The sequence below is a fragment of the Eucyclogobius newberryi genome, unplaced genomic scaffold (assembly GCF_026437365.1).
Source record: "Eucyclogobius newberryi isolate DKJ021-1_F unplaced genomic scaffold, fEucNew1.0.hap1 SCAF_18, whole genome shotgun sequence".
In the NCBI taxonomy this organism is placed as follows: domain Eukaryota; kingdom Metazoa; phylum Chordata; class Actinopteri; order Gobiiformes; family Gobiidae; genus Eucyclogobius; species Eucyclogobius newberryi.
The window spans coordinates 18280877-18306162 of NW_027315812.1; the positions used below are offsets into that span (position 1 = coordinate 18280877).

Consider the following 25286-nt stretch of genomic DNA (forward strand, 5'->3'; position numbering starts at 1 on the left):
GACTTGGTGTGCTGTCTGAAAGCGTCCAGTCCACTCCGCTAAAAGACGTGATCAGAAGATGAAAGTATAGGCCTCTATGATGCTGTGGTGTCGGTGATGAAGGCTTGAAGGTTTCTGTGTCATGTCCGTGTCATGGGTGAGGAGAACGAGGAGAACAAAAAGGAAGAGGCCACAACTGGAGAAGAGGATCGGACGCCACAACAGGACTGCGCTAGTGTGAGTGCTGCTACTATCCCTCTGTATGAATGACATGTGCAAACGTTACTCCAAAAGAGCCATGAATGGATGTTTATTTAAAGTATCTAAAAAGTAGCATGTAACCAACCAAAGATTTGAAACTTGTAGATATAGATTTAAGTACACATGACAGGTTAGACGACCCAATTCACCAAAACTGAGTTAACAATTATACTTAAAATATAAAGAGTTTGTTTTGCCAAGTTGACACATTTGGTGAAGTTTATAATTGTACTTCCTCATTGGACATGGCCAGCAAATGTGATATATACGAAGAGGTCATTTCTAGGTAAACTGTTGCCTAGCAACCATACTGTAAACAAGGGCCAAATATTTTATAATTTACAGGATAGTTATTATTTGACTGAATCACTTGTCAACATAATTCATTTTGTAAAATAAATGTTTACACGGTCAGAAAGTCCTGGTCCTCGCTCGTAAATTGTCTGCAGTTTGACATAGATGGGATTTTCTTTTAGAACATGGGGGAACTTGAACTTTTCTTTTTTCAAAAAACAGAGAGAACAAAATGTGTTAATTTAAAAGAAAAATAAATAACAATATCCAAAAATATCCATACAAAGTCCCAAATTAAAGTCCCATTTAGTCCAATGTAAAAAAAAAAATCAAATTTGTCAGTTTTCTATTTCAAATGTCCAATTTTGTTTTCAGTTTTTTTGCGTTTTTCCCTCATTTCAGTTATGATGTTTGTCCAGTCCTTAATCGTCAGCGCAATTTGTGTTGCGTTTTTTTGTGCAGGCTTTTTTCCATGCTGCCAGAAATATATTTTAAAGATATCCTTTTATTGTGTACATGCTAGAAGTTTTTAAGCCCAAATTTAGTGTGATAATACTGTCAAAAATAGTCTGTAAAGGCTTGTTCATTTCTCTGCAATATTTTGGGCTCCTTGTATTTTTCAAGTTTTCATCCCAAACTTACACTTGACTGATGTAAAATGATGATAAATATTTACCACAGTTCTATCACACCAAACAAACATGAAAACCTAAACAATCTGGTACAAGAATGACCATCTTATAATAATGCCACTGCGGCGTATGGGATGACCAGAATTGAATAATTCATGTTTGTAACTCAATGAGGAGTATTACATTAGATCGTTACAAGTAACCAGAGATAATTGTAGTCTTACTGGGAAACATGTCGGTGTAATCCCTCATTCGTTCAGGAGATTCTCAATCTGCGAATCAAGACCGGGAATATCTGAGTTCCCCATCTTGATTCACAGATTGACTCTTGAATGAGAGTCAAAACGTATTGTTTAAAAAAATAAAAAAAAACAGAGTCCAGATGACTACAATTGAATCTTTTACTACAATGTTACTCTTGCAGTGGGAACAACAGCAGCATTTGGAGTAGATTAGCAGTATGTGCAGCCTCCTGTAATGTTAACTGGTTCCCCTGCATTAAAACCTGAATTGAGGCCAGTTTATGCACCGATGGGTTCCAGTAATCCACCTAATCTAGCTTTCAAAGAAGATGGATGACTTTTGACCCCTGTAATACACAACTGTTAAAGCTGCCTGTTACTTGGTGGTATTGGCACTAGCTGTATTCCAATTATATTCAGCAGAGGTAAAACTGTCATGGTTAAATGTGCTGTAAATGTCACTGCCCCTCGCATGTATAATGTAATGCCTGCCTCTAGATCAAAGATGTGTCTGTTGAAGTCTCCACCGTGGACCGGGCCCTGCAGAAGTTGTACAGGAGGAGCAGGAGGCGCAGGCTGAAACCAAATCAATTCAAAGAACTGTGGCTGCGTCTGCTTAACGTCCCATACATCGCTTTCATCATCGCAGGGGTGATGTTCGTGGTGGTTATCATCATTTGGTCCCTTCTCTGGGTCTTCATATGTGAGTTTTGTCTTTTCATGGTTCCTGTTCATTTGCATTGTTATCGGTTCAATTTTATTACATGCAAAATTTAACTTTTTTATCATGTATTGTACAAAATATGACATACTGGTGTAAAAAACTAAAATCAAAAGTAAACATGGCCTGCTTGAGTTAAGCCTAATAATATGTCCTCTTATGATTTTTGGTGTACATGTGTATTTTGAGTAGGGCTGCAATGATTAATCAGGATAATTGACGACTGAAATATTCATGCTATGGACCGTACAGACTTTAAAACACATGCCAAAAATGGTTTAATCACAAAAACAGCAAAATTGTTAAACCAAGCTTGCAAAAAAAGAATAAACAATGTGTTTTTTATTAGTAGTACACTCTACAGCTAGAAGCCTTCAGTCACCATATTTATACCTTAATCTGATTATAAATGCATTTTAAAAATCGTAACTTATAATCAAAATAATCAAAAAAAATATCTCTGACTAGCCAAACGCTAAAATAATTGTTAGTTGCAGCCCAAATGTTTAGTGTATTTTTGTACTGAAATATATGTTATTTTGTTATTGATAACATACTAAAACCTGACTTCATATTAACTTAATTTTGGTTTGTATCTCTTTAGTTTGCAGAGAGAGCAACAGTGGAGCGTATTTTGCCGGCATGTTTCGAGTTGCCAACATGGAGTTCATCCCGGAGTACCGACAGGTCGAGTCCCATGAGTTTGAGTCCATGGCAAATAAAATAGAGCATGTGGTATGCGCTGTGTGTACATTAATTTCATGGCTGTTGGTGCTTGTCCAACACGGTTAATTGGTGGTATGATGTAGGTGAGTTATGTGTACAAGCAGTCCTCTGTGTCCAGGCTCTACAAGCAGGCTGTAATTTCAGACCTCAGGTACAGTAGATAGTAATTTTGAGTTGTCACCTTCTGGATCCACCTCTTTAAATGTTGTTTGTCTCATCTTTGTAGTAATAACAACAAGGGTGGTGTCCTGGTGCACTTCTGGATGGTGTTTGTCGTGCCCCGTTTGAAGACCCCAGCTGTGTGTGAAGAGTGTGTTGGGGCTATTTTCAGGGACTGTGTGTACACCAGTCTGCAGAACCGCTCGTCTGTGGGCAATCTGCTCGGCCTACCAGTGGATCTGGACTCCATCCTCATCGACGGTACTTATTCCATCCAGTCCTCTATTAGGCCTACATTAACCAGTAAAATGTCAGATTGCAATAGTATTTACATTTATTTTAGTGATTCAATTATTGCTACACCTCAGAAAAGTTTTGCCCCCTTTTTTTACTAAAGACTTTTGTACATGTATTATTTATTTATTTTATTATTTTTGCAGCTGTCCAACGCTCTGATTATACATCCAATGCAGCAGGTTGAAAATATCAACATTGAAATAACAACTGAAATCTTGTTTTGTGCCACTAAGTCCCTCTCTGTGTTCTCAGGTTCACAGTGCATTGAAAAACTATATGCCAACCTTCCTGGAATGAGGATTCCTCTAAATGTGTTCTCGTCATGGGGTGGTGTCAGTTGCCATGTTAAACTGACCGCTGCTCCTGGGTTTCTGATCCGACTGACCGTCAGCTCGTTCCTCATTGAGCCAACGGACTGTGTGAATGACGGCCTGGTGGTGTACGATGCTCTTCTGCCCATGAGGGGACGCATTCTGCTGCGGTCAGAGACTTTTCTCGTGGTCAGATTATTCCAGCATTTGGGTTTATTGTTGGTTGTATGTGTATGTGCTTCAGGTTGTGTGAGCCAGTGACCAAGGCGTACTCCCTGGTGTCTACCTCCAATGTGATGTTGTTGTCCTTCACTATGACAAGTGGGAACAAGAACTTCAGGGGGGACTTTGAGGCCATCAGCGAGGAATGTATGATGCAACTATCTGTTTGCACTACTGTTCCACCCCTGTTGACATGCATGTGGGTGTGCAGTTTCTGTTATGTCGCTAAGCCAATCCGTTTCTCTGTTATTTATAGTATGTCTGTCTCACATTGAGATCAAGTCACATCCCGACTTCACTGGTGACCTTTACAGCCCTTTCTACCCCAGTCTACTGCCCCCTCAGTGCACTTGCACCTGGACATTCCAGGTACTACACCACTGTCACAGGGCAGTCTACACTCTTAACTGCCTTTTATGTATGTGTATGTATGTTTTACTTTTTTTTAGACCCCCAGTTCAGCTTTGGGAGTGGCTCTTCATTTCAAGAACTATGTATTAAAAATAAAGAATATGAAGGCTTGTGACCAAGGCTGGTGGAAAATCAATGAAAAAATGTAAGAGGCTTTACATATATGAAGTATGTAACCATTTGACTAATTTGTATACTTCCAATTGCTGTTCTCTCCCTTGATAGTTACTGTGGGACCTATGTGGACCACAGCACAGTGTTTCGGGTGAGTAAGTCCAGTCTCGAGGTGGAGTTTCGCTGTAGCTCTCATACCTCACTTAAGCCTTTTGAGGCCTCTTACACCAGTTATAATATCAGTCAGCGTAAGTATTACCAGAAATGATTATATACATGTACATGTCTGTTGTCTAAATATTGCTGTTGAATAATTTCGTTAGCTTGTCCAGAGAGCCACTTCCTGTGCTCCACTGGCCTGTGTGTGGAGAAAGTCAGACGATGTGATGGCCTGGATGACTGCTGGGATGAGAGTGATGAAATCTTCTGTTGTAAGTTATAATTAACGTCTGGGCTGAAAGTCAGAGCGGGAAGGACACCTTTGTCCCAAAGGCTGTTACCCTCCTCAGTCAGACTGGCCTGACACAGGACCGCTTGACTCTTCCTCCTGTTAACTTCTGCATGAATAAAGTCTTTAAATTGATCTATTGAGTGAGTGAGTGAGCTTAAAGGTGACATATTATGCTAAATCTACTTTTTGAGCTTTTGACCGTGTTAATTTGGTCTTCATTAACTTACTTAAAGTAGTATTTTGATTGATTCACGCACTTTTGAGAAGTCTGTGTAGTCCTGCATAACTTGAGACTTGAGAGCTCAGAAAATGTCTGTTTTCACCTATCCCTAGCTCCGATCACTGCTCTGTGCTCGGAATCAATCAAACATACGGTTCAGAAACATCACATTTCTCACACATCACATTTTCAGAAAGAAAAACATAATATGTCTCCTTTAAACTGTTGAGACATGTTTTTTCCTGTTTGTTTTTGTTTGTTTTTTGTATGTGTTTCCCTTAGCTTATGTTTTTTAATTGCTTATGTCTTCATAGCAAGACCATCAACTAACTGTGCAGGCAGCAGTTTTCTTCACCCGCTGTTTGTATGTAATGGAGAGAGAGACTGTTCTAGTGGAATAGATGAGACCAACTGCACTCAAGGTAGGCGTCCAACCTGTGTAGTCTAGTGAAATCCTGCAAATATTTATGTGTCTGTTAATTGTGTTTTTCATTCCTCTAGAAACCACCTGTTCAGCCATAAGCTTCCAATGCAACAGTGGGACCTGTATACCGAAGAAAAATGCAAAATGTGACGGTGTTTTTGACTGTAGAGACCATAGCGATGAGATGGACTGTGGTGAGTGGCCTGAATTTCAATAGTATGATTATCTGATAGGGCTATGCAGTTTCAAGTCCAGACTGATTAAAGCTAAAATGTATTCAGGCACTGGGAACAGACTGACTGATTACAAATTGTTTTTAAGAGTATCGTCATAACTAGTCCCAAAGAAACTTCATATAGATATGTGAGTCAATTCTTAAGTGGACAGAGTGCTGTAGTTCAAATTGAAAATCCCTTCAAGCGACCCTCTTATGTGTGCTCAAGATTGTGGCGACCCCTCTCCAGTAAAGAAAGAAACCTCATCTTCATCTGAGCGCATCGTGGGCGGGGTCAACTCTGTGGAGGGGGAGTGGCCGTGGCAGGTCAGCATGCTCTTCTCTGGGAGCATGTACTGTGGAGCCTCAGTGCTCTCCTCTAATTGGCTTGTCTCAGCCGCACACTGCTTCAGAAAAGACAGGTCAGCCTGTGCTGCTCACTAACACACGTCCTCACTATAAACCAATGATGGCCACATTTCTGTCACATGCTTAGCTTAAGGGTGCCAAGCTGACTCTGTGGTGTTTGACATGAAAGGACAATGGGGCTTTTAATGAATGGACAAATGATTCCTCTCCCCATCTCGGAGAGTGACATCACCATATGCAGTAGTACAGCTACTTATTGTCTTTACTAATACTAAATGTGTAAAATCCTCAAAGAAGTTTAAAGGAATGTAAACAACTTACTTCTAATTAAGTGTTTTATTTTAACCACTACACCTTGCAGGCTGTCAGACCCACGCCTCTGGAGAGCTCATCTGGGCATGCTGAGCCAGGGCAATGCCAAGCATGAGGCGGAGATCCAAAGAATTGTAGTTCATGAGTATTACAATGCTGTCACCTTTGATTATGACATCGCACTGGTGCAACTGAAAAAGCCCTGGCCACCTACCCTCAGTGCTCTGATCAAGCCAGTGTGCCTGCCCCCTCCGTCCCACACGGTCACAGACAGCCACCCCTGCTGGGTCACTGGGTGGGGGTACCGCTCAGAGGAAGGTGAGTCAGCTGTACGCTGCTAATGTAACCAATATATACACCGTGCAAAGGCGGTTAGCGCTCTTGCCTCCCAAGAAGGAGATCATGGGTTCGATTCCCGGACGAGACCAACATCACATGATCTCTCTGGGTGGAGTCTGCATGTTCTCCCTGTGTTACCGTGGGTTCTCTCCGGGTTCTCCGGCTTCCTCCCACCGTCCAAAGACATGCATGTGTTAGGTAAAGATTGGTGACTCTAAATTGGCCCTAGTGAATGAATGTGAGAGTGAACTGTCTGTAAAGTCTCTGTGTCAGCCCTGCGACGAGTTGGCCACTGTCCAGGGTGTCTATCCCCGCCTATGGCCCAAAGTCACTGGGATAGGCTCCAGTCACCCGCGACCCGAAAGGGAACAAGCAGAAAATGGATGAATATAATAATAATAATAATAATAATAATATTAATAATAATAATAATAATAATATTAATAATACTTTTATGTATATAGCGCTTTTCAATGACCCAAAGACGCTTTGACATATACAAAAAGACAGGGGGGACAGCACGTACAATACACAGTAATATACACAGTTCGAAAAAAAGAACAGATGAAAATAAGCAAGACAGAAGAAGTACAAAGAAAATGATGGGGATGTAACAGGGGGTAGAAGTGTAGACAGTGAGGTAGAGGAGGCTAGGGGTAGGGGAGGTCATAGGCTTGGGTGAAGAGGTATGTTTTCAGGCGGGATTTAAATGTTGTGAGTGAGGGAGAGTGGCGGACAGGTTGGGGGAGGGAGTTCCAGAGTCGGGGTGCTGTTCGGGAGAATGCTCTGTCACCAAAAGTTTTTAGTCGGGATGTTGGTGCAGCCAGGGTGAGAGTGGAGGAGGATTGGAGAGCTCGGGAGGGGCGGTGGGGGATGAGGAGGTCAGACAGGTAGGGGGGGGCAAGGTGGTGAAGAGCTTTGAAGGTGAGGAGGAGTATTTTGAAGTTTATGCGCTGCTTGATGGGGAGCCAATGGAGAGAGCGGAGAACGGGAGTGATGTGATCACGGGACCGGGTGTGGGTGAGGAGGCGGGTGTGGGTGAGGAGGCGGGCAGCGGAGTTTTGGACCATTTGGAGTCTATGGAGGGAATGGGAGGAGATGCCAGTGAGGAGGGAGTTGCAGTAGTCGAGGCGGGAGGAGATGAAGGCATGGATGAGGGATTCGGCAGCGGGGAGGGTGAGGCAGTGTCGGATTTTGGCAATGCGGCGGAGGTGGAAGTATGAGGTCTTGACGATGTGGCTGACATGGGGAGTGAAGGAGAGGGTGGGGTCCATGATGACACCGAGATTGCGTACCAGGGTGGAGGGGGTGATGGTCGAGGTATCAATGGTGAGTGAAAAGGGACCAGTTTTATTGAGAGTGGATTTGGTGCCAATGAGGAGGAGCTCTTTTTTGTCAGAGCTCCTCCTCATAATACCGGTAATGTGTTGGAACCAATGACAATCTCCCCGGAGAGTGGAGCACATATAAATGATAAAGGGATTCAGACATTATGAAAAAGGTGTGATAGAAGGGTTTTGTTTTTTCTTTTTAAGACGGGCGTCTTAGTTTTATATAAGCCCATGTGGGCTGGGCCCCTAAGTGCACAACACTAAAAACATTTATTCATTCACTCTGAGTAGTTGTGTATATACATTGCTTAGAAGAAAGTCACCTCCTGGATTTAACTTTAGCTGTGGATATAATTTCATATTTTGGGTATTTTATAATAAAAAATACATAAGAACATGCTGTAAATGTAATACATTTTCTAATTATCTGTTCATTTCTGATTGTAATACATTTGGCTTTTTTTTTTTTTTTTTTTTTGAATACCACATCAATGTTCCCATGTCATGTTCCATCAGACAAAATGCTGCCCTCAGTGCTTCTGAAAGCTCAGGTGTTTATCCAGAGCCAGACAGACTGTAAGAAAAGCTACAGTCTGGCCTCTCCTCGGATGCTGTGTGCAGGAGTGTCCTCTGGGGAGAAGGATGCCTGCCGGGTGAGTCCAATTGCACACTGTGATAAGATGTGTTTAGCTTTTTATTATTTCATAATTATATTTTGTCTGTTCCAGGGGGACTCCGGGGGTCCTCTCTCGTGTCAGGAGCCTGGCGGGGGCCGTTGGTTCCTCATTGGCATTGTAAGCTGGGGACTCGGCTGTGGCCGACCTAACCTGCCTGGAGTCTACACTCGGGTCAGCAAGTTCACCTCCTGGATCTACAGCTATATCAGCTGACACACCCTATGCAGTGCCAGTCTAAGACCTGGTGCCTGCTTGAACCAAACAATAAAAACTGGTGGAATAACAGTGTCAAATTTGCTTTGATGTTCATATTTTAAAGAAAATAAACTAATAAAGAAACTTTATGTTTGGCTAGGTTTATATACTAATATTTCCAAAACTGCACACACATTGCTGTTACAGGGGTGGATTTAGCTGTAATGGCAATCAGGGTTGTTTTTGCTTTGATCCAAGGGCACAGCAGCCTAGTTCCGATTGTAATACCTTCCACACGTTTCTCTCAAGCACTCTTTTGTTCCCTGTAGTCATAGCCCCCCATACACATGGAGTAAGTTTGCCCACAATATCTGTCGCACGGATGGTTGTGCGGATTGTACCCCTCATAGTGCTCTCATTGTGCCGCACTGCATTCTGGGGCTCTGTGTGACACCTGCCGCCCAGGTGAACGAGAAGCGATGAATGCCCACCGCATCCGAGCCGTTCAGGTCAGGTTTCTGCACTTTTTTTCTGAAAGGAAGCGGCACCGGGGGTTTCCTCTCTCCCTCTCTCTCCATCATTTCTATACCCAGGCTTTGTTGCGTATTGCCTCTGTGGAGCTTCACTGGACAGTGCTATGAGGACTCTCCCTAAAAGTAAAACTTGTCAAGTCTACTGCGTCTCTGAAGATGGACTCTCAAGCCATACCACTGCACAGGTAAACTGCATCATTTCTTTTGACTCAATGTGATGCCTGCAGATTGACCTCCAACCTTGTTATTTTTATTATCATTGTTAAATTACCAAGTCATATTCTGCAATTATGGTGCCAAAAGTCTGGGAAGTAATTACTTGTAAAGCCGTCTCTTTGTGCCCCCACTCTGTGAATACATCTGAGTGAGCCACTTGATTGAGTGCTGACATGGCAGAGCGCGGCCGTGGGAAAGCAGACCTCATCAGCCACGCTTTGTCCTCTCCTGCGAGGAACCCTGCCAGTGCTTTTAATGCTGCAAGAGTCCTTTTCAGCTCCAGCATCACTGCACAGCCATAAACTTCATTGTCTTTGTTTGTATTGTCATTCATAGACATCAACAATTAGGTAGAACCTAAGCCCAGGCATAGTATCGTATTTGAGTCATGTCCTCTTTTAATTTAGGGAGATGGGAAGTTGAAGGAGCCCACCCAGACATCGACCCCCCCCACAAAGCTGAAGCAGCAGAGAGCTCAGGGGGGGGCACCTCCAGTGTGTTCCTCCTGGAGGAGATGGCTATTAGGTTTTTCACTTTTCATTCATTCAAGCATAGCCATTGCACTGACACTCCACTTCTCCAGATGTAAGTACTTCTCATGGATAGCAGCTGTTTTCTGATATGTTTGTTTTGACTGGAGTGTCTCCTCGCTGGCCCTCCAGCTCCTCCCTCCTCAGTGTTCTTTCTCGGCGGCTGTGTGGAGTTCACAAACTTGAGTTTTTCTTCAGAGCTCGTAGACTCCACATCTGCACGGTTTCGCCTGCAGGCTCAGGCTCTAAGCCATTATGTAAGTGTCACACTTTGTTTGGTCTCTCAGTCTTTTACACAGGGAGCTGCCTGACCTGAGGATGGTCTACTGTATTTTGGATATGGGTGACGACTCGGGTGTCTTTGCTTTTCAAACACTTCTCTGTCCATTCTGCTGTCTACTTCTTGTCTTTTCTTTATTTTTTTTACTTTTACCTCACTGTCTCAATGGTGGTGTTAAATGTAAAGCTGAAACACGAGATAGGCCCTGTGTGTATGTGTGTGTGAGTCCTGGGACCTCAGGGAGAGGGTCCTTTCAGACCTGAGGACAAGCTGGCTGTTTGTGAGCCTGGACTGGACCCAGGCCGCGAGAGTGAGAGGAAGAGCAGCTTCAATAAAAACATTGTCTGTGGCTTTCACACAGTCGGCTGCTCTGTACCTCAGCATGGATCTGTGCTTAGGTAGAGGCTGAAGAGGCGGGACAGTGAGGAAGCAGGGGTCATGAAGAAAAGAAAAAAAGTGTTACGCACTGATAATGTTCTCCCCATGAATCTCCCCTTCAGACATTTGTCTAAGGACACAGGCCAAATCCCTATGAACATTGTTTAATCTGTCCTCATTGCCGCCCTTCGAGGCATCTGCTGTTGTGATGTCTGGCATTACAAAATAAATGTAATTGAATAAACAGTTACATGGTCATTTTATCAGGCCATTAACAGCAAAAGGCCAGCAGTTCTTCCCTCTCGTGCCCAGTCTGGTCCAGAAGCAGCTCCACACACAATGGTGCTCTGTGTTGTTCATAGGCACACTGAGACACAGTGAGAATGTTGAGCTAGAAATGTGGTGCTCACTGCCTCATGCACCTGGACAACCTGAGATATGCCCTGACCTGCACCTCAGAGATGCCCCACCTACTCTACGCTGACATTTTGTCTGTGTTTTAGTTTTCTGAACTCTACAAGTCCACGCCATGGAGCACTTACTATCTCGGCTCAGGAATCACTGCCTTCAGGTATAGTCTTCTAAAGTTTTATCTCCACATTATGGTATAATCATTAACACTGACACTATTTAAAACTGTTTTTGTGACAGCGAAGGAGCAGCAGGACTCAATGTTTTCTATTGGAGTAAATTCTCCGCGCCAGAGGATGTTGCTGTAGCAATTCGCAAATCCAACCCAGGGAGGTTACAGCGTCGACTCCCAGGCCTCAATAAAGTCCTATATGACAGTCAGCACGAGCAGCGCTACTTCATGGAGCAAGAAACAGACATGCTTCACCTGCTGGGTACACACTCATGTGCTATCATTGTCATCAATGTGTATTTGGGACTACAATCACACACAGATCTAGTTTATGTTTTTGGAAGATAAAAAAAGAAGAATTAATTTTAATTTTTTTTTTTCATCAATTTATGGTATTTGTTTAATTCTTAGGTCTGGATCCTGATGACTTTGAATCTGAGGAAAAATCTGACAAATTTAAGAATCCAAACAGCATCCAGGGTGGAAAGTGGCAACTTGGTTTCCAAGGTGAGACTACAGAAACTGAAGCGTGTCATGCCCAAGGGCTCTATTTGCCCCTAGGATCTCACATTCAGATGAACAACACAGTGATTTATTTGTTACTGTCTGGATGTAGCTATGTCCTTCGACCTATATGCCAAATATGGGAACAACCGCACCCTTAGCCTGGTGAACCCTAAGAAACCCTACTATCAGTGGCGCCTGCGGGTGCCATCGGGGCATGTGGTCCGGCTGGTGGTTCTGACCCTTCAAGGTGCCACTCCAGGCAGCTGCATTGCACACAAGCTTTCTGCCTATGACTTCTTACTTCCTTTACAAAACAAGATCATAGCAAGGTACATAGATACAGAACATGCATTGGAAAATGTTTGCTGCTTTCTGACCCTGGTTGTTTCAGATGGTGTGGACTACCTGTTTCTGGTTTGTCTCCAGTCATGAAGTTAATGTCGTCTGGAAATGTCATGTTGGTTACTTTCTCCTTCAGCAGACAAAGAGACGGCGCAGTCTTTAAAGCTTATTTCCAGGCCATTCCTAAAGCAGGTTTGACAACTCTTACAAACAAAACAAATTATCCACTGACAATGCATATTTGATTAAGCTGTCTATTTTTAGGACTTATTATTACTTATGTCGCCTTGTTTTAGGTTGTGGGGGATCAATAACTTCCTGGAACGGTTCAATTTCTTCACCTTACTACCCATCCTTCTATCCTCCAAATATAGAGTGCTCTTGGACAGTACGGGTGAGCCTACTATGTGTTTTATGGTGACAAAAATGAAAGTATCAGTCATGTGTGTATTATCTTGTCCGTGCACATTCCAGGCATTAGTCGCTGTACTTTGTTTTCAGACCCCAATGCCTGGATACCTCATCTCTATGACTATTGTGAAGTTTGACATTCAGGATTCTTCCTCATCAGATGGTTGTGAGAAGGACTGGCTGGACATTGGAGGCGTCAAGTGAGTGCTGACAGGAAGTTTTTAAAAGTAGATGTTTGGATTTACTATTAAGTAATACTAGTATTATTTTGGATTTACAATCTGCACCGTGTTTACTAGTTTAGGTCAAAAGTCTCATCCTCCGTGACTCCTTTATTCATTAATACAGATCAATTCATGGCACATGAGTCCAGAGAAAATGGCTTGGAACAATGCACAGCCTATTTTAAAACTGCATCCTGTATGATTTTAGCAGCTCATATTATTTACGTGGTTTGACTCTTTACCCACGTCTCATTCAAGGGTGTCAGCTTCATGTTACATGTGACATTTTTACAAAGTGTCCCATTCAAAATATTTAGTTTTAAATGGTTTATTACTATGGCAATGGTCCCAATTTTTCATAATTCTGAATCCCATACACAGGTGAGAAAACAACTGTCTAGAGCCCTCTGCTGTCTTTTTTATGTTATTGCAGAAGTTTAATAAAAAAATAATTCCAAAATGCTTTTTTTTTTAAAGAATTTCACTGGAAGTATCAGCAACACATACATATACATTATTTTCTGTGTATGTTTTTGTGTAGACTGTGTAATTCTATTGTGGAGAGCAGTAAGAAGCGTGTGTTCTCGTCTCCACTGTCCATCAAGTTTCACTCGGATGAATCCATCACTCACCCAGGCTTCTATTTGATCTACAGAGCCTTTTCCCCTGAGGGCAGTGAGTACAGATTAGTTTGTTTGTGAACAAGATGTACTGAATTAAAATACAGTTTACATTTTTTTTTACATTCAGTCAAGTCACAATTATCTTCTTTAGCAAATGGGCTACATTCAAATGTAATGTGGATACCACAATTACAATAGAAATATATAAGTAATACAAATCCTTTTTCATACCATAGAATGAGGTCTCTGACACACATTTTCTTTGATATTACCATCTGGTGTTACATACTCGTTATGAGATGGATCAAGACCATCCTTTCAGTTATCTTTTTTAATACTAGTTTAGTATTGATTATTATCTGGATATTGATGACAACAACCCTACTATTATTATGTTATTGATATCATATTTGGCAGAGCGTCAAATCAGTTTGTTGTGTACAGCATGTCCTCGGCAGTTTCGCTGTGGAGATGGGCGCTGCATTCCTCTGAGGAAAGTTTGTGATGGAGAACGAGACTGCTCAGATGGACGAGATGAAGCTAAATGCAGTAAGTTTCTTGTTTAAATCAATGACTGAATCATTTTTGCGTGTGTCTATACATTAATATTTTACGATGCTAGACACATGCCGGCCCGGGGAGGTGCAGTGTGCGAATGGACAGTGCAAGTCTCATAGCAGTCAGTGTGTGGTCCAGAGCACCTGCTCAGACAGCAGTGAAGAGGGCACGTGTGGTGAGCTGACACAATGGTACAATTTTGACCTAAAATTATCACTGTTTTAAATGATTTTTGTTAACAGCCAGTAAGTGCTACCATGTGTGCCCAAATAAGCAGTGTTTACCAAAGTCTTCATTGTGTGATGGTGTTGTTGACTGCAAAGACCGAAGTGATGAACTCAACTGCACTAGAGCATGTCAGTGGCTATTTTATCATTTAACAATATATATATATATATATATAAATATATATCTCCATTAAGTATCTATAATTTATAGATGTGAAAGGTTGCTCTTCGAACTCTTACAAATGCGCAAATAGAAAATGTGTGAGCAAGGTCAATCCAGAGTGTGATGGAGTGAAGGACTGCTTTGATGGGTCTGATGAGCTGCGATGTGGTAGGTAATGTTATTATGTATTACATGTTTGTGGGTCAAAAAATCTATATTTTTTTTGTCCCTATGTCTGCTTGTGTCCAGCCTGCGGGACCAGGCCCAGAAAACGCACCAAGATCGTGGGAGGGTCTGACGCAGGGGCCGGCTCCTGGCCTTGGCAGGTCAGTCTGCAGATGGAGCGCTATGGCCACGTTTGTGGGGCCACTTTGGTCGGTAGTCGCTGGCTTATTTCAGCAGCCCACTGCTTTCAGGACTCAGATGCAATCAAGTAAGTGACACCTAAGCACGTTTATACTATATGTATATTCTTATTTAGATTTCGTTATACTAACTTACTGTCCTGTATAGATATTCTGATTCTCGTGCCTGGCGGGCGTTTATGGGAATGCGTGTGATGACATCAGGAATAAGTAGTGCAGCCAACAGACCGATCCGTAGAATTCTCATTCATCCAAAGTACGACCAGTTTACCTCGGACTATGACATCGCCCTGTTGGAGCTCAGTGTACCCATCTTCTTTAATGACCTAGTTCAGCCTGTGTGCATCCCGGCCCCATCACACTCCTTTTCTACAGGAACAAGCTGCTATGTCACGGGCTGGGGGGTACTCATGGAGGACGGTAACACTAATACCACCCTATGCTAAAATGTCCTCTTTTTTGGCATTAAGTAACCTTAGTGCTGACTTTGTCACAGGTGAACTGGCTTCTCGGTTACAGGAGGCTTCTGTGAAGATAATAAGCAGAAATACATGCAACAAGCTGTATGATGATGCTGTCACTCCCAGGATGCTTTGTGCCGGAAATTTACAGGGAGGGGTAGATGCCTGCCAGGTGGGTGTCGGGATTCTGTGTATCTTATGATCAAATCTGTTTAGCATTTTCTCATTGACAAGTGCCCTCTCTTCTCAGGGAGATTCGGGGGGGCCTCTGGTGTGCCTGGAGAGGGGCCGCCGCTGGTTTCTGGCTGGGATTGTGAGCTGGGGTGAGGGTTGTGCCAGGCAGAACCGACCTGGGGTCTATACACAGGTGGTCAAATTCTCTGACTGGATTCACCAGCAGACCAAAGGTCAGGTGTGATTCAAGCGGACACAGGTTCACTGCAAAGTGGAGTGTTTTCAGACGGATCAGTGTGGACATTCACCACATGTTGAGCACCAGTCCAACTGAAGCGGGGCTAGACTCTAAACAACTCCATGTAATGAATGACTTAATTATACTGTGGCCCTGACAAATAAGCTCATCGCCTCTGTCATTTAAATATAGTTTTATTTTCACAGATATATATCCAAGACTGTACCTCAAAATTACACGATAATTTTGTGATTATACAGTGTTTAAAAAACAACAAATGTTGGTTTTTAATTTATGCATTACAGGGTATGCTATATGAAATTTGTATTTATAGTAATACATACATTCATAACATTTATAATTAATATCCTGCTTGTTTGGACATATAATTTGATTGCAACAGCCCAGTCCTCATTCTTGGAAATGCATGGAGAAACCCTCAATGGACAAAGTTCTCCCCAAATGAATCAAAACACAAACATGCCCTTTATGTCCATGTACTGTATATGTGACTTTTTTGTACTGTAACAAACTCTTTGTATTTTGTACTTTTGTTTGAGTCATAGAAAATAAACCACTGGATTTTTAATCAGCTCCCTGGGAGATTAAAGTTGGAGATGTGGCTGTATTGTTTTTTACTACATGTACTTTGTGTTTTCCTCCTTGTCTCATGATGAGGTGAATTAAACTGCTTCCGCTGCCTTCAAGTAGTGCACAGTATGTTGTTATTTTTGTTGGAGAGGAACACAGATTGAAACACGAGAAAGAGCACTTTATTAAGACACCACCCGTTTCCCCGCTGCCTACGTGCTTTTGAACATGTGTGTGTGTGTGCCAAACGGAACAGGTGCGCCAGAAGAAGCTGCGCATCCTCAATATACTTATTAATATGTCATACTCCGAATTTCCTGGGTTAGATATTAGATTAGACAACGGACTTGTTTCATATCTGTGCTGTGCTGGAGTGAAGGGACTGTGGGTGTCAGACACGTCACGGAAGCGAGTTATCCGGTGGTCAAACTGTGGGAACAGTATAAATCCGCCACAGTGTCCGAAAGCATGGGAACAGTTTTGACGCGTCCTGTTGCGTGATCTGAACTCCTGCAGTTTTCCTCAGGAAACACCACCTCCATTCACAGACTTGTAGAATCGGCCCAGAGGCGAGAGCGCAGCAGCAGGAATACATTCTGAGCTCTTGTCATCAGGCACTATGGACCTGGCGCTTTTTTGCCTCTTATGTGGATTGTATTCGGTGTTGGCCAGAGGTGAGCACACATTTGGGTTTATGTCATATAACCACCTGAACACCAGATTTTTTGGCTTGCCTCTTTTTACATTGTTCTCTAGTGTGTTTAAATTGTTTTGCCAATTTGATAGATTTTCTTAGGACAAATCCAAGGGTTAATCTTTATCTTAATTGTAATTGGTTGCTGATTTAAACGGTGCTCGCACTGAGAACTTGTTTGGATCGAGGGGCCCCGGGGCCTCGGGGCCTCGGGGCCTCGGGGCCTCACTTCTGACGCTCCGGGCCTCGGATGGAAACATGGACACATTTAATGGGTTAATCAAATGTAAGAGGTCACGGTCGTCGAGGGAAAATGACTCGAACGAGGGAAAAAGACCTGAACCCCCGTGAGGCGTCCATAATATTGACAAAGCTAATACCTGTAAAGGTTTTAGACCAGGCCCCATCGAGCATAACATGGCATCGCGCCTCTTAGATCTACTTATATTGTTATCAATTGGTCCTCTTTTTTTATTTGGTCTCTCCCCCTCCAAAATATTTATAGAAAATAACTCGAATCAAATCAACACCACCCAACTCCTAATATTTGGTCTGAATATATTAAAATATGTGTTATGTTAATTATAATAAATTCGTATTCCTGATATAAATTGTCCTAATAATTTATTGGCCGAAACAGATATATTGTTTCAAGTGTTAAAGCACAAATAATAATCTACAACGCCTGCCCAGAGGATTTAAGGACAAAACAGTACAACATTTTAGATAAGAAAAGGTAAGTGCACAATACAACCTATTTGATACAGAATTATCTTGTGTGCCAATCTGCCCAGATTTTAGCCTCAGTTTTAGATGAAGCAGTAAACATTCAGTTTAGATGGGTGAGTTCCACAGGCTGGTCCATTGGAGGAAAGACTGGACTATCCAAAAGATGTTCTGAATTTTGAACTTTTAAAAACGTTTAAAATGTGAAATGCTTATGTTTTTGAATGAAAATTCACAATGTGCCCCCTCATGGGTTGTTTGACAAATGCCTTAGTTTTAGTTGTCTCATTGTACATTGAGTGACTAAGTATTGAGGGCGAGGAATGTGACCATGAGGTGAGACAACAAGAGAGATGAGAGAAAATCATGGCATGTAAGAAAAACAGCAGCTTGATGAGCTGCCGTCTGATAAGACTACAATTGCTCTAGTTTGGTTTGTCTTTCTGCACAGACGTTTGACCTTTAGAGCTACAGATTATAATCCCTATATGTCTTATCCTATTTGTTTCTTTGATTGTTTTATAATGTATGCATATCTTAAAAGGGTTATCTGAAGGTTGTGCATTTGGGGTTAAGTGGTTTTGCTCAAGCAGGAGATGTTGAATAGAGCTTCTGTCGGCCGCTGCTCTGCCAGAGTGGAAGTGTTGGGTTGTTCGTTTAATGGGACCTTTGTGTTGAGGCCTAATGGGCCCACTTGAACCTCCATGTCAATTTTACGCACTCCCGGTGAGTCAAACTTTCTTGCGAACTGTGAAATTTTGCATTTGCAGAGTACTTTGCAGCTTGTTGAAAGGAGGAGATGCCTCACTTCTCTTAAGTCTCTCTAATGCTCCACAGTGGCGCTGGACACAGTGAAACATTAGGAAATAGTAAAGGAAGTCCTGGTAGCACTTCTGATTGTAAAGAGGCCCAATGGGGCATCCACCGGGAACAATGATTCTACATTTAAATAGTTATAAACACATATATTGCAGTGTAATTTGGAAAAAAATAGCAGTGTTTTAAATAGTCAACTCTAGGTGAGAGCAGGCACACTTGAGAAAAAACTTCCCTGAATGAAGTTTCCTTGTTTTTCGGAAGGAAGGGTGGAGAGACAGTAGACTTTATCACTCATTAATAAACCTTAGCCATGGAGTAGAGAAGTGTCTATATGTGATAAACAAGAGGTACAGTGCTTACGCACTTCCATGGAGCTGTCAGGACTTGATGTGGAAAAGATCACATACTCTTAGGACAGCAACATTCTACAATTGTTGGCCTAGGTAGTTACAACCAGTTTTATTTGGTTTGTTAACCCTCTCAGTCATCAGTGTTAAGTTTACCATAAAATGTTTTGTTTTCTATCATGTTTGACATAAAAGTAATCTTCAAATCAATCAATACATTTGCAAATTCTGAGGAGGAATTGGTCTAGGTGGGCCAAGTGCATATTGTCTACTCTCAACATCTGCAAACACAATAGGAGTATTTGACCATATTTGTATTTATCATTTTAGAGGGAAGGTATAGTGCACCTGTCTTGGATGTGAAATCACAACAGCTTGTCCTGGGCGCAGACCAAACACTGCTACTCAACTGCAGGTACTTTTAATACTCCTGACTCTTGATTATTTTAACAATTATTTTATTACATTTTTTTAACAATGTATTGTGTTATAACATATTATATTGTATTGCATAGGTATATACTTATTGTAACACCCTCCTCCTATCTCTGTGTACTAAAATCACGAGACAAACAAATTATGTTACAGGTTTCATGTTGAATTGTGACAAACACTTTGCACGGTGTTAATTAAACTACTGCCTGTGACAGGGGTCGCTGGAAACTGAGCTGGGTGTCACCTCCAATGCTGACTGCAGAACAGGTAAAAGTAGTGAGCTCTCGCTGTGGAAGAACCAAACAGCATTACTGCAGCCGTCTGAAAATCAGCCGCTCTAAGGCAGAGAACACAGGCCTCTACAAGTGCTACTACGAGCATCGCCCTGAGAAGAACACGTCTGTGTATGCTTTTATCACAGGTACGACACTGATTCTACACTCACTCTTCACCTTTGGTATTGTTTAGAAGTGCAACTTAAACAGGATACGACAAGTGCTAAATACAGACCAATGCCAGAGAGCCAATTATATTTAAACACACTTTGCAACAACAACACATCCGTCTAAATGATTCTGGCACAGTCGTACGCCCGTCTTCCCCTCTCCCTCCTGTCTAAGTATAATTCCTTTTTTACTTTCGCTTACGTGCTACCTCTGGACCAGGAATAGCTGCCGGGTAGAGTTTCCCAGGGCATCAGCCTTATCTACTGGCCTCAGCCTTCAGTGAGCATCCTGTGCTGGGGGACAGGCAGGGAGGGGATGTGTCTGTAAGGTGCTGTGTTTGTGTGGAGAACAGGGGCACAGGAGGCACACAGTCTGCATGCCCAGTGACTCCTCCCAGTCCTTGGAGGGTCGGCGTCTGTACCAGGGTCAGAGCCACGCCACTGTGCAGCCAAAGGGCCCCTGGGGGCCCATCGACACTCAGGTCATCATGTCCATTAAACGTCAATCCTGACCGCGACAGCACTTACACCTCCTACACACCGGCCGCAGCACAAAAATCAAAGTGAGAGAAGGAAAGCCCTGGGCTGGCTGGTCCTTGGGGTACTTTTGTTCAAATGTTCAGACATTCGCTTTCTCAGAATAACACCAGCAACAAACAATGTTGATAACACCCACAACTTTTAATGTCCACAGTCATTACTGTGGTGGACATGGAAGTGTACACACAGAGGAGAAGCTATTTTATCAAGCTGCCTGTTTATTGTGGACAGTGGCTGCTTTCTGCTAACTCAATGGGATTTTGAATGATCCCAAATGAATACACAAAGTGATGTGTATACAATTATATTCACGGCGCTTATGTGTCAATGTTTTATACTGGTTTACCAAGTCATATATTCAAGGCACTAAGTTGTTTATATTTTAACCAGTCATATTTATTGTTGATCCCTGACATACATTTTTTTTGGCACATCCTTGACCGAAGTTTTTGGCTTTCAGACAGCTATCGGCCATTTGTGGAGCATTCAGAGATGAGCCCAAACGTGCTGTACAAGAAGGACAAAGAATCACTCATCATCCCCTGTCGCGTCACTCACCCTAATACTACTGCCACACTGGCAAAGGTGAGCAATTGTCAAGCCTGCAATTAAATATGTCATGTACTTAGAGTAAGTATTTGTCATGTAAAACCAACAGACAGAAAGTAAGAAGAAGGTATATGTGACAGCCAAATGTAACTGAAACTGTTCTGTCAATCTGAGTAATTCAAACATTCTCAGGGCTCAGGAGATGGTGTGCTCCTTTGGCCTCTACTCAGCAGCATTTCCACATATACCCCTTCCACTTATCATCATAGTCAGATCATGCAACTAACCGCCCCCTGATGCTTTAAACAGCTGCCAGAGGAAACAATGGCCGCTGCCTTGACACATCAAAGTACTTTGTCTAATTACAGCTCATCATTGACAGGACGCCGCCTACGTCAGTGTGATCATAGACTGCAAAAGGAAATCACACTATATGTAATATGTCTTTACCAGAAACCTTGAAATCTGCCCCACCCTTGCTGCTCATTTCTATAAATATCTCCTTCCTCTGCTGGTTGATGTAGCCAGTCCAGTGTTATTATGTTTTGTTACTTTGTCACTTTTCTGGGGCCCTAAATGAATATGGACAAAAACCCTGAAGTTTTATATTTACTGGAATGTGAGCGATAGAGCTTTAAATATCCTTCACATCTACTAGAAGAATATCTATGTGTCTTGCTCACTGCACTGTTTTTGAACTATAGAGATGAACAGACTGATGAGTGAGTTTTGAAACAGTGTTATGTGTTGGTGATATGAGGGCTTCATTAGGAGGAGAATGTGTTAGCCCCCTCAAACAGGGGGTCCAAAAGGAATTTAGTGTTTGGCGAAAAGGTCTATCTGCTCCATGTAGCGGCTACAGTTTGTCACACAAACTAGTGAACTCAGTAAACACTCCAGTCTTGTCCAATGTCTCTGTCAGGGTAACTTCACAACTGAGGCTATGTATTTATACAAAGTTTTAATGCAATAACAATAATAACATTGTTTATGAATGAAAACAGCTGTACTTAAATTACTGAGCATTTTTCCTTCTTCTTTAACAGTTCCCAGATGAGAAAAGGCTGAGCCCAGATCAGAGGAACATACTCTGGGACAGTACGATTGGTTTCATCATCCGCAGCCCCACCTTTTATTACACAGGGCCTTTTTTCTGTGAGACCTCGAGAGCTGGTGTGGCACTAAAGTCACGGATATACATTGTACATAGGCCAGGTCAGTGCAGTAGGACAATAGCACTAAATATAACACTTATTTTTTATTTGCTTTTTTATACTGCTAATGGAAATGAGCAGTTTTACACTATAACATATTTTACAATAGCAATGATAAAACTATATTTTTTTCTGCAACAGTGAGCAACATCCTGGAGGTGTTCCTGAACAGCAGCGGGTCGGTGCAGGCGCTGAAGGGGGAGACACTGGTCCTGAACTGCACTGCTACTGGAGAGCTAAACACCAGGGTCAACATTACCTGGGACTATCCTGGACAGGTCAGGCCCAAAACTACTGTGAAACCTTTAGATAGAAAGAAATATGTCGTATTGAAATATATCAACCTCAAGCCCAAGGCAAAATGATCACAGCACTACTGTTAATGTTCACATAATGAAACAACATACTTTTCCTTCAGAATAATAGCTTCCACTACGTCACAAAGAGGATCCAAAGACACAGAACCCACGTTCTGTTTTATAGCATCCTGACCATCCCAAAGCTGCAGTTCTCCGACCGCGGCCAATTCACCTGCCGCGTGTCCAGCGGCGGCAACGTCAAACAGCAGAATGTGACAGTGACCATTTATGGTGAGTTTCTTTTAAATAACAAGGTATTGCTGTTCTTAAAGTGATAAGATAAAACTAACACATTTGTGCAACTAGTGTATGAAATATTTTTGAATACGTTTGTAAAACACTCTCATTAATTAATTCTTTGTGTTCTTTTAGACCATCCGTTCATCCGCCTCAAGCCCAGACATGGATGCTTAATAGAAACAGAAGTTGGACAGAAATCCTACAAGATCTCTCCCAAAATACGAGCATTCCCTACCCCAGAGATCACGTGGTAAGACACTGCAATTTTCACTAAGGGTACCTTGTAGAAGTAACAACACATGAGGTATTTTTGTCTGTCTGTCTGTCTGTCTGTCTGTCTTTGTGTCTGTCTGTCTGTCTGTCTGTATGTATGTATGTATGTATGTATGTCATGTCTGTCTGTCTGTCTGTCTGTCTGTATGTCTGTGTGTGTGTGTGTGTATGTATGTGTGTGTGTGTGTGTGTGTGTGTGCGTGCGTGCGTGCGTGGGTGTGTGTGTGTGTGTGTCTGTCTGTCTGTCTGTCTGTCTTTGTGTCTGTCTGTCTGTATGTATGTATGTATGTATGTATGTATGTGTGTGTGTGCGTGCATGCGTGGGTGTGTGTGTGTGTGTGTGTCTGTCTGTCTGTCTGTCTGTCTTTGTGTCTGTCTGTCTGTCTGTATGTATGTATGTATGTATGTATGTGTGTGTGTGCGTGCGTGTGTATGTGTGTATGTCTGTATGTATGTATGTATGTATGTATCCCCATTAACCATTGTCTTGCCTTGGCTAATACACCATTTCTCTTCCTAGGTTAAAAGATGGCAGAGTTGCAGCAGAGCAGTGCTCCAGATATAATTTAGAGGGGCACTCCTTGGTCATTCGGGATGTTGCGGAAGAGGACGCTGGAAAATACACCATCCTGGTACGAAACCAGGAGCATGGACTTTGTCAGAATCTAACACTCATCCTGGTAGTGAAAGGTGGGTGTAACCCGCACTTGCCCTTTGTGCATCTTTGCAGCGTGTTCTAGTCCAATGTCTTTAATCTGTGGTAATTGTTTCTCAACAGCAAAACCTCAGATTGGGGAGAAAGCGGTGTCATTACAGGACCCTGGTCCAGTCCCACAGGGGAGCAGACAAACACTGCACTGCACATCACATGGGATTCCCCCACCTCATATCCACTGGTCCTGGCACCCCTGTCCTGCAAAAGGCCTGTAAGTAGATCCTTCACTGGAATGATTACTTGAATTCACACTGAATAGTTGAAGAAATATATATCTGAAGTCAGTGCAAAAGAAATCATAAGCTGTAGTGTAGTGCGAGGCTCAGTCCTGGCCTGGTGCAGTCTGGGGTGTTTGTGTGTGATTCTGAAAGGGACATGTTTTGTCTATTTCAGAGGAGTTCAGACGGAGTTTCCTCTTTAACCAGAACAGCTCCTTTTCATGTTCATTATTGTGTGAGATGATGTGTACTGTATGTGTGTGTTTCATGCTTCTCTGATCCTGTTTCCCATCTGTCTGTTCTATGTCTTTTGAAAATATTTATTTAGGTCATGCTAGGCGTTTTCATAACAGTACCAAGAACTAAGTCCCTATCCCGACTCTCAGTCCCTATTTTAGTCAGAGGAAACCACCCAGTCCCCCGTTGATCTCATTCACGCAACAACAGTTTAAATGCACAGAGCACATGCGCAACTGGCTGAAAGTGGGTCAAACATTTGCATTTGTAGAGTGTGAAAGATTTAAATATTGAATTAAAATGGGTGGGAAAACACTTTCATCCTCTTTCATTCTACTACTATGGGAGGTGTAAATCACGCACATAAACAGAATTACATGAACAGGTGAATTGACCACAATTATTGTTATATTATTATTCCAAGTGTAATTATTAATTAATTAATTAATTAAGAATTGTATGAACAATGTCACATAATCTTGTGGATAAGAAAAAAAAAATCTTAACTTTAGATTGAAAGGAAAACATTTTCCAAGCAAAGTCAGTGTTGTAAATGTACTCGTGTCACCAATAGGTTCCTGGTCTGACAGTAAAGTATGTACCCCAGAGCAGGAGCTAAAAATGTCTCCAAAGTGTAGTTCCAGTAGAAACAAATAATTGAATTGATAAAGGTTGACACAAGGAAAAATCCCTGGAGTGATTGTTGGACATGTTAAAAGGCCAAAACACACACCGTCCAGTACACTAAACTGGAAAGGACATACTTAAGGTGGAACTGTGCTCTTTTTCACAATTAGATTGTTTTCTAATCCAGCACTATAATTAAATACATTTCCTGAACAGGACACAGGGTGAGAGTTCTGTTTATTAGTAGGAACATCCTGTGATGATTACATAACTGCCACACACAGGCTATATACTGTGTACTGTTTGTGGAGTTGTCTCAAGAATTTGCTCCACCTCAGATGTGAGGGACAGTGAGAGTCTTGGCACAGACATAGCAGAGCTGCTCGCGAAGGTCACACTTGTATTGTGTTGCTCCTGTAGAGTCAAAGAGGTTAAGTATCACCTGAGAGGGACACAGGCCAACCACACGCGCTTCAACAGCCTTTGACATCATCATAGTGATTGACCTCTGACCCCTACTTCAGCGTGGCGCCTCAGTGCCTC

At 42.3% G+C, this 25286-nt stretch overlaps 2 protein-coding genes across 4 annotated transcripts in view; both read left to right on the forward strand.

Annotated features, from left to right (window-relative positions):
• Nucleotides 1–67: 67 nt before the first annotated feature.
• LOC140364327 (uncharacterized) lies at nt 68–16049 on the forward strand. Its single transcript, XM_072450425.1, has 38 exons — nt 68–216; nt 1907–2111; nt 2734–2864; nt 2939–3006; nt 3082–3275; nt 3455–3490; nt 3564–3792; nt 3867–3991; nt 4101–4213; nt 4294–4400; nt 4481–4617; nt 4693–4800; nt 5355–5462; nt 5542–5658; nt 5908–6100; nt 6409–6677; nt 8546–8682; nt 8758–8918; nt 9231–9366; nt 9440–9619; nt 10058–10235; nt 10313–10437; nt 11342–11409; nt 11490–11683; nt 11833–11928; nt 12038–12257; nt 12320–12462; nt 12567–12664; nt 12772–12881; nt 13447–13580; nt 13973–14077; nt 14151–14261; nt 14329–14442; nt 14525–14644; nt 14726–14909; nt 14990–15261; nt 15338–15474; nt 15553–16049. Exons 1-38 carry the CDS (start codon nt 133–135, stop codon nt 15718–15720), a joined length of 5415 nt encoding a protein of 1804 aa, XP_072306526.1. The 5' UTR covers nt 68–132; the 3' UTR covers nt 15721–16049.
• Nucleotides 16050–16674: 625 nt separating this feature from the next.
• The window catches only part of flt1 (fms related receptor tyrosine kinase 1), a 19792-nt gene continuing 11180 nt past the window's right edge, over nt 16675–25286 (forward strand). Inside the window, exons 1-10 of one of the 3 annotated variants that reach the window (XM_072450803.1) lie at nt 16675–16979; nt 19222–19306; nt 19542–19747; nt 20772–20896; nt 21907–22075; nt 22216–22352; nt 22493–22664; nt 22806–22923; nt 23467–23636; nt 23725–23872. In XM_072450803.1, coding sequence (XP_072306904.1) covers nt 16925–16979; nt 19222–19306; nt 19542–19747; nt 20772–20896; nt 21907–22075; nt 22216–22352; nt 22493–22664; nt 22806–22923; nt 23467–23636; nt 23725–23872 — 1385 coding nt within the window. In that variant the 5' untranslated portion in view covers nt 16675–16924. The remainder of the gene's footprint in view (nt 16980–19221; nt 19307–19541; nt 19748–20771; nt 20897–21906; nt 22076–22215; nt 22353–22492; nt 22665–22805; nt 22924–23466; nt 23637–23724; nt 23873–25286) is intronic. The other 2 variants (XM_072450804.1, XM_072450805.1) reach the window with 2 other exon arrangements.

Coding starts and splice junctions, on each gene's coding strand:
- LOC140364327 (XM_072450425.1), top strand. CDS start 133: ATGGGTGAGGAGAACGAGGAGAACAAAAAGGAAGAGGCCACAACTGGA. Junction 3,007..3,081: donor GCTGTAATTTCAGACCTCAG/GTACAGTAGATA, acceptor TCATCTTTGTAG/TAATAACAACAAGGGTGGTG. Junction 6,101..6,408: donor CACTGCTTCAGAAAAGACAG/GTCAGCCTGTGC, acceptor TACACCTTGCAG/GCTGTCAGACCCACGCCTCT.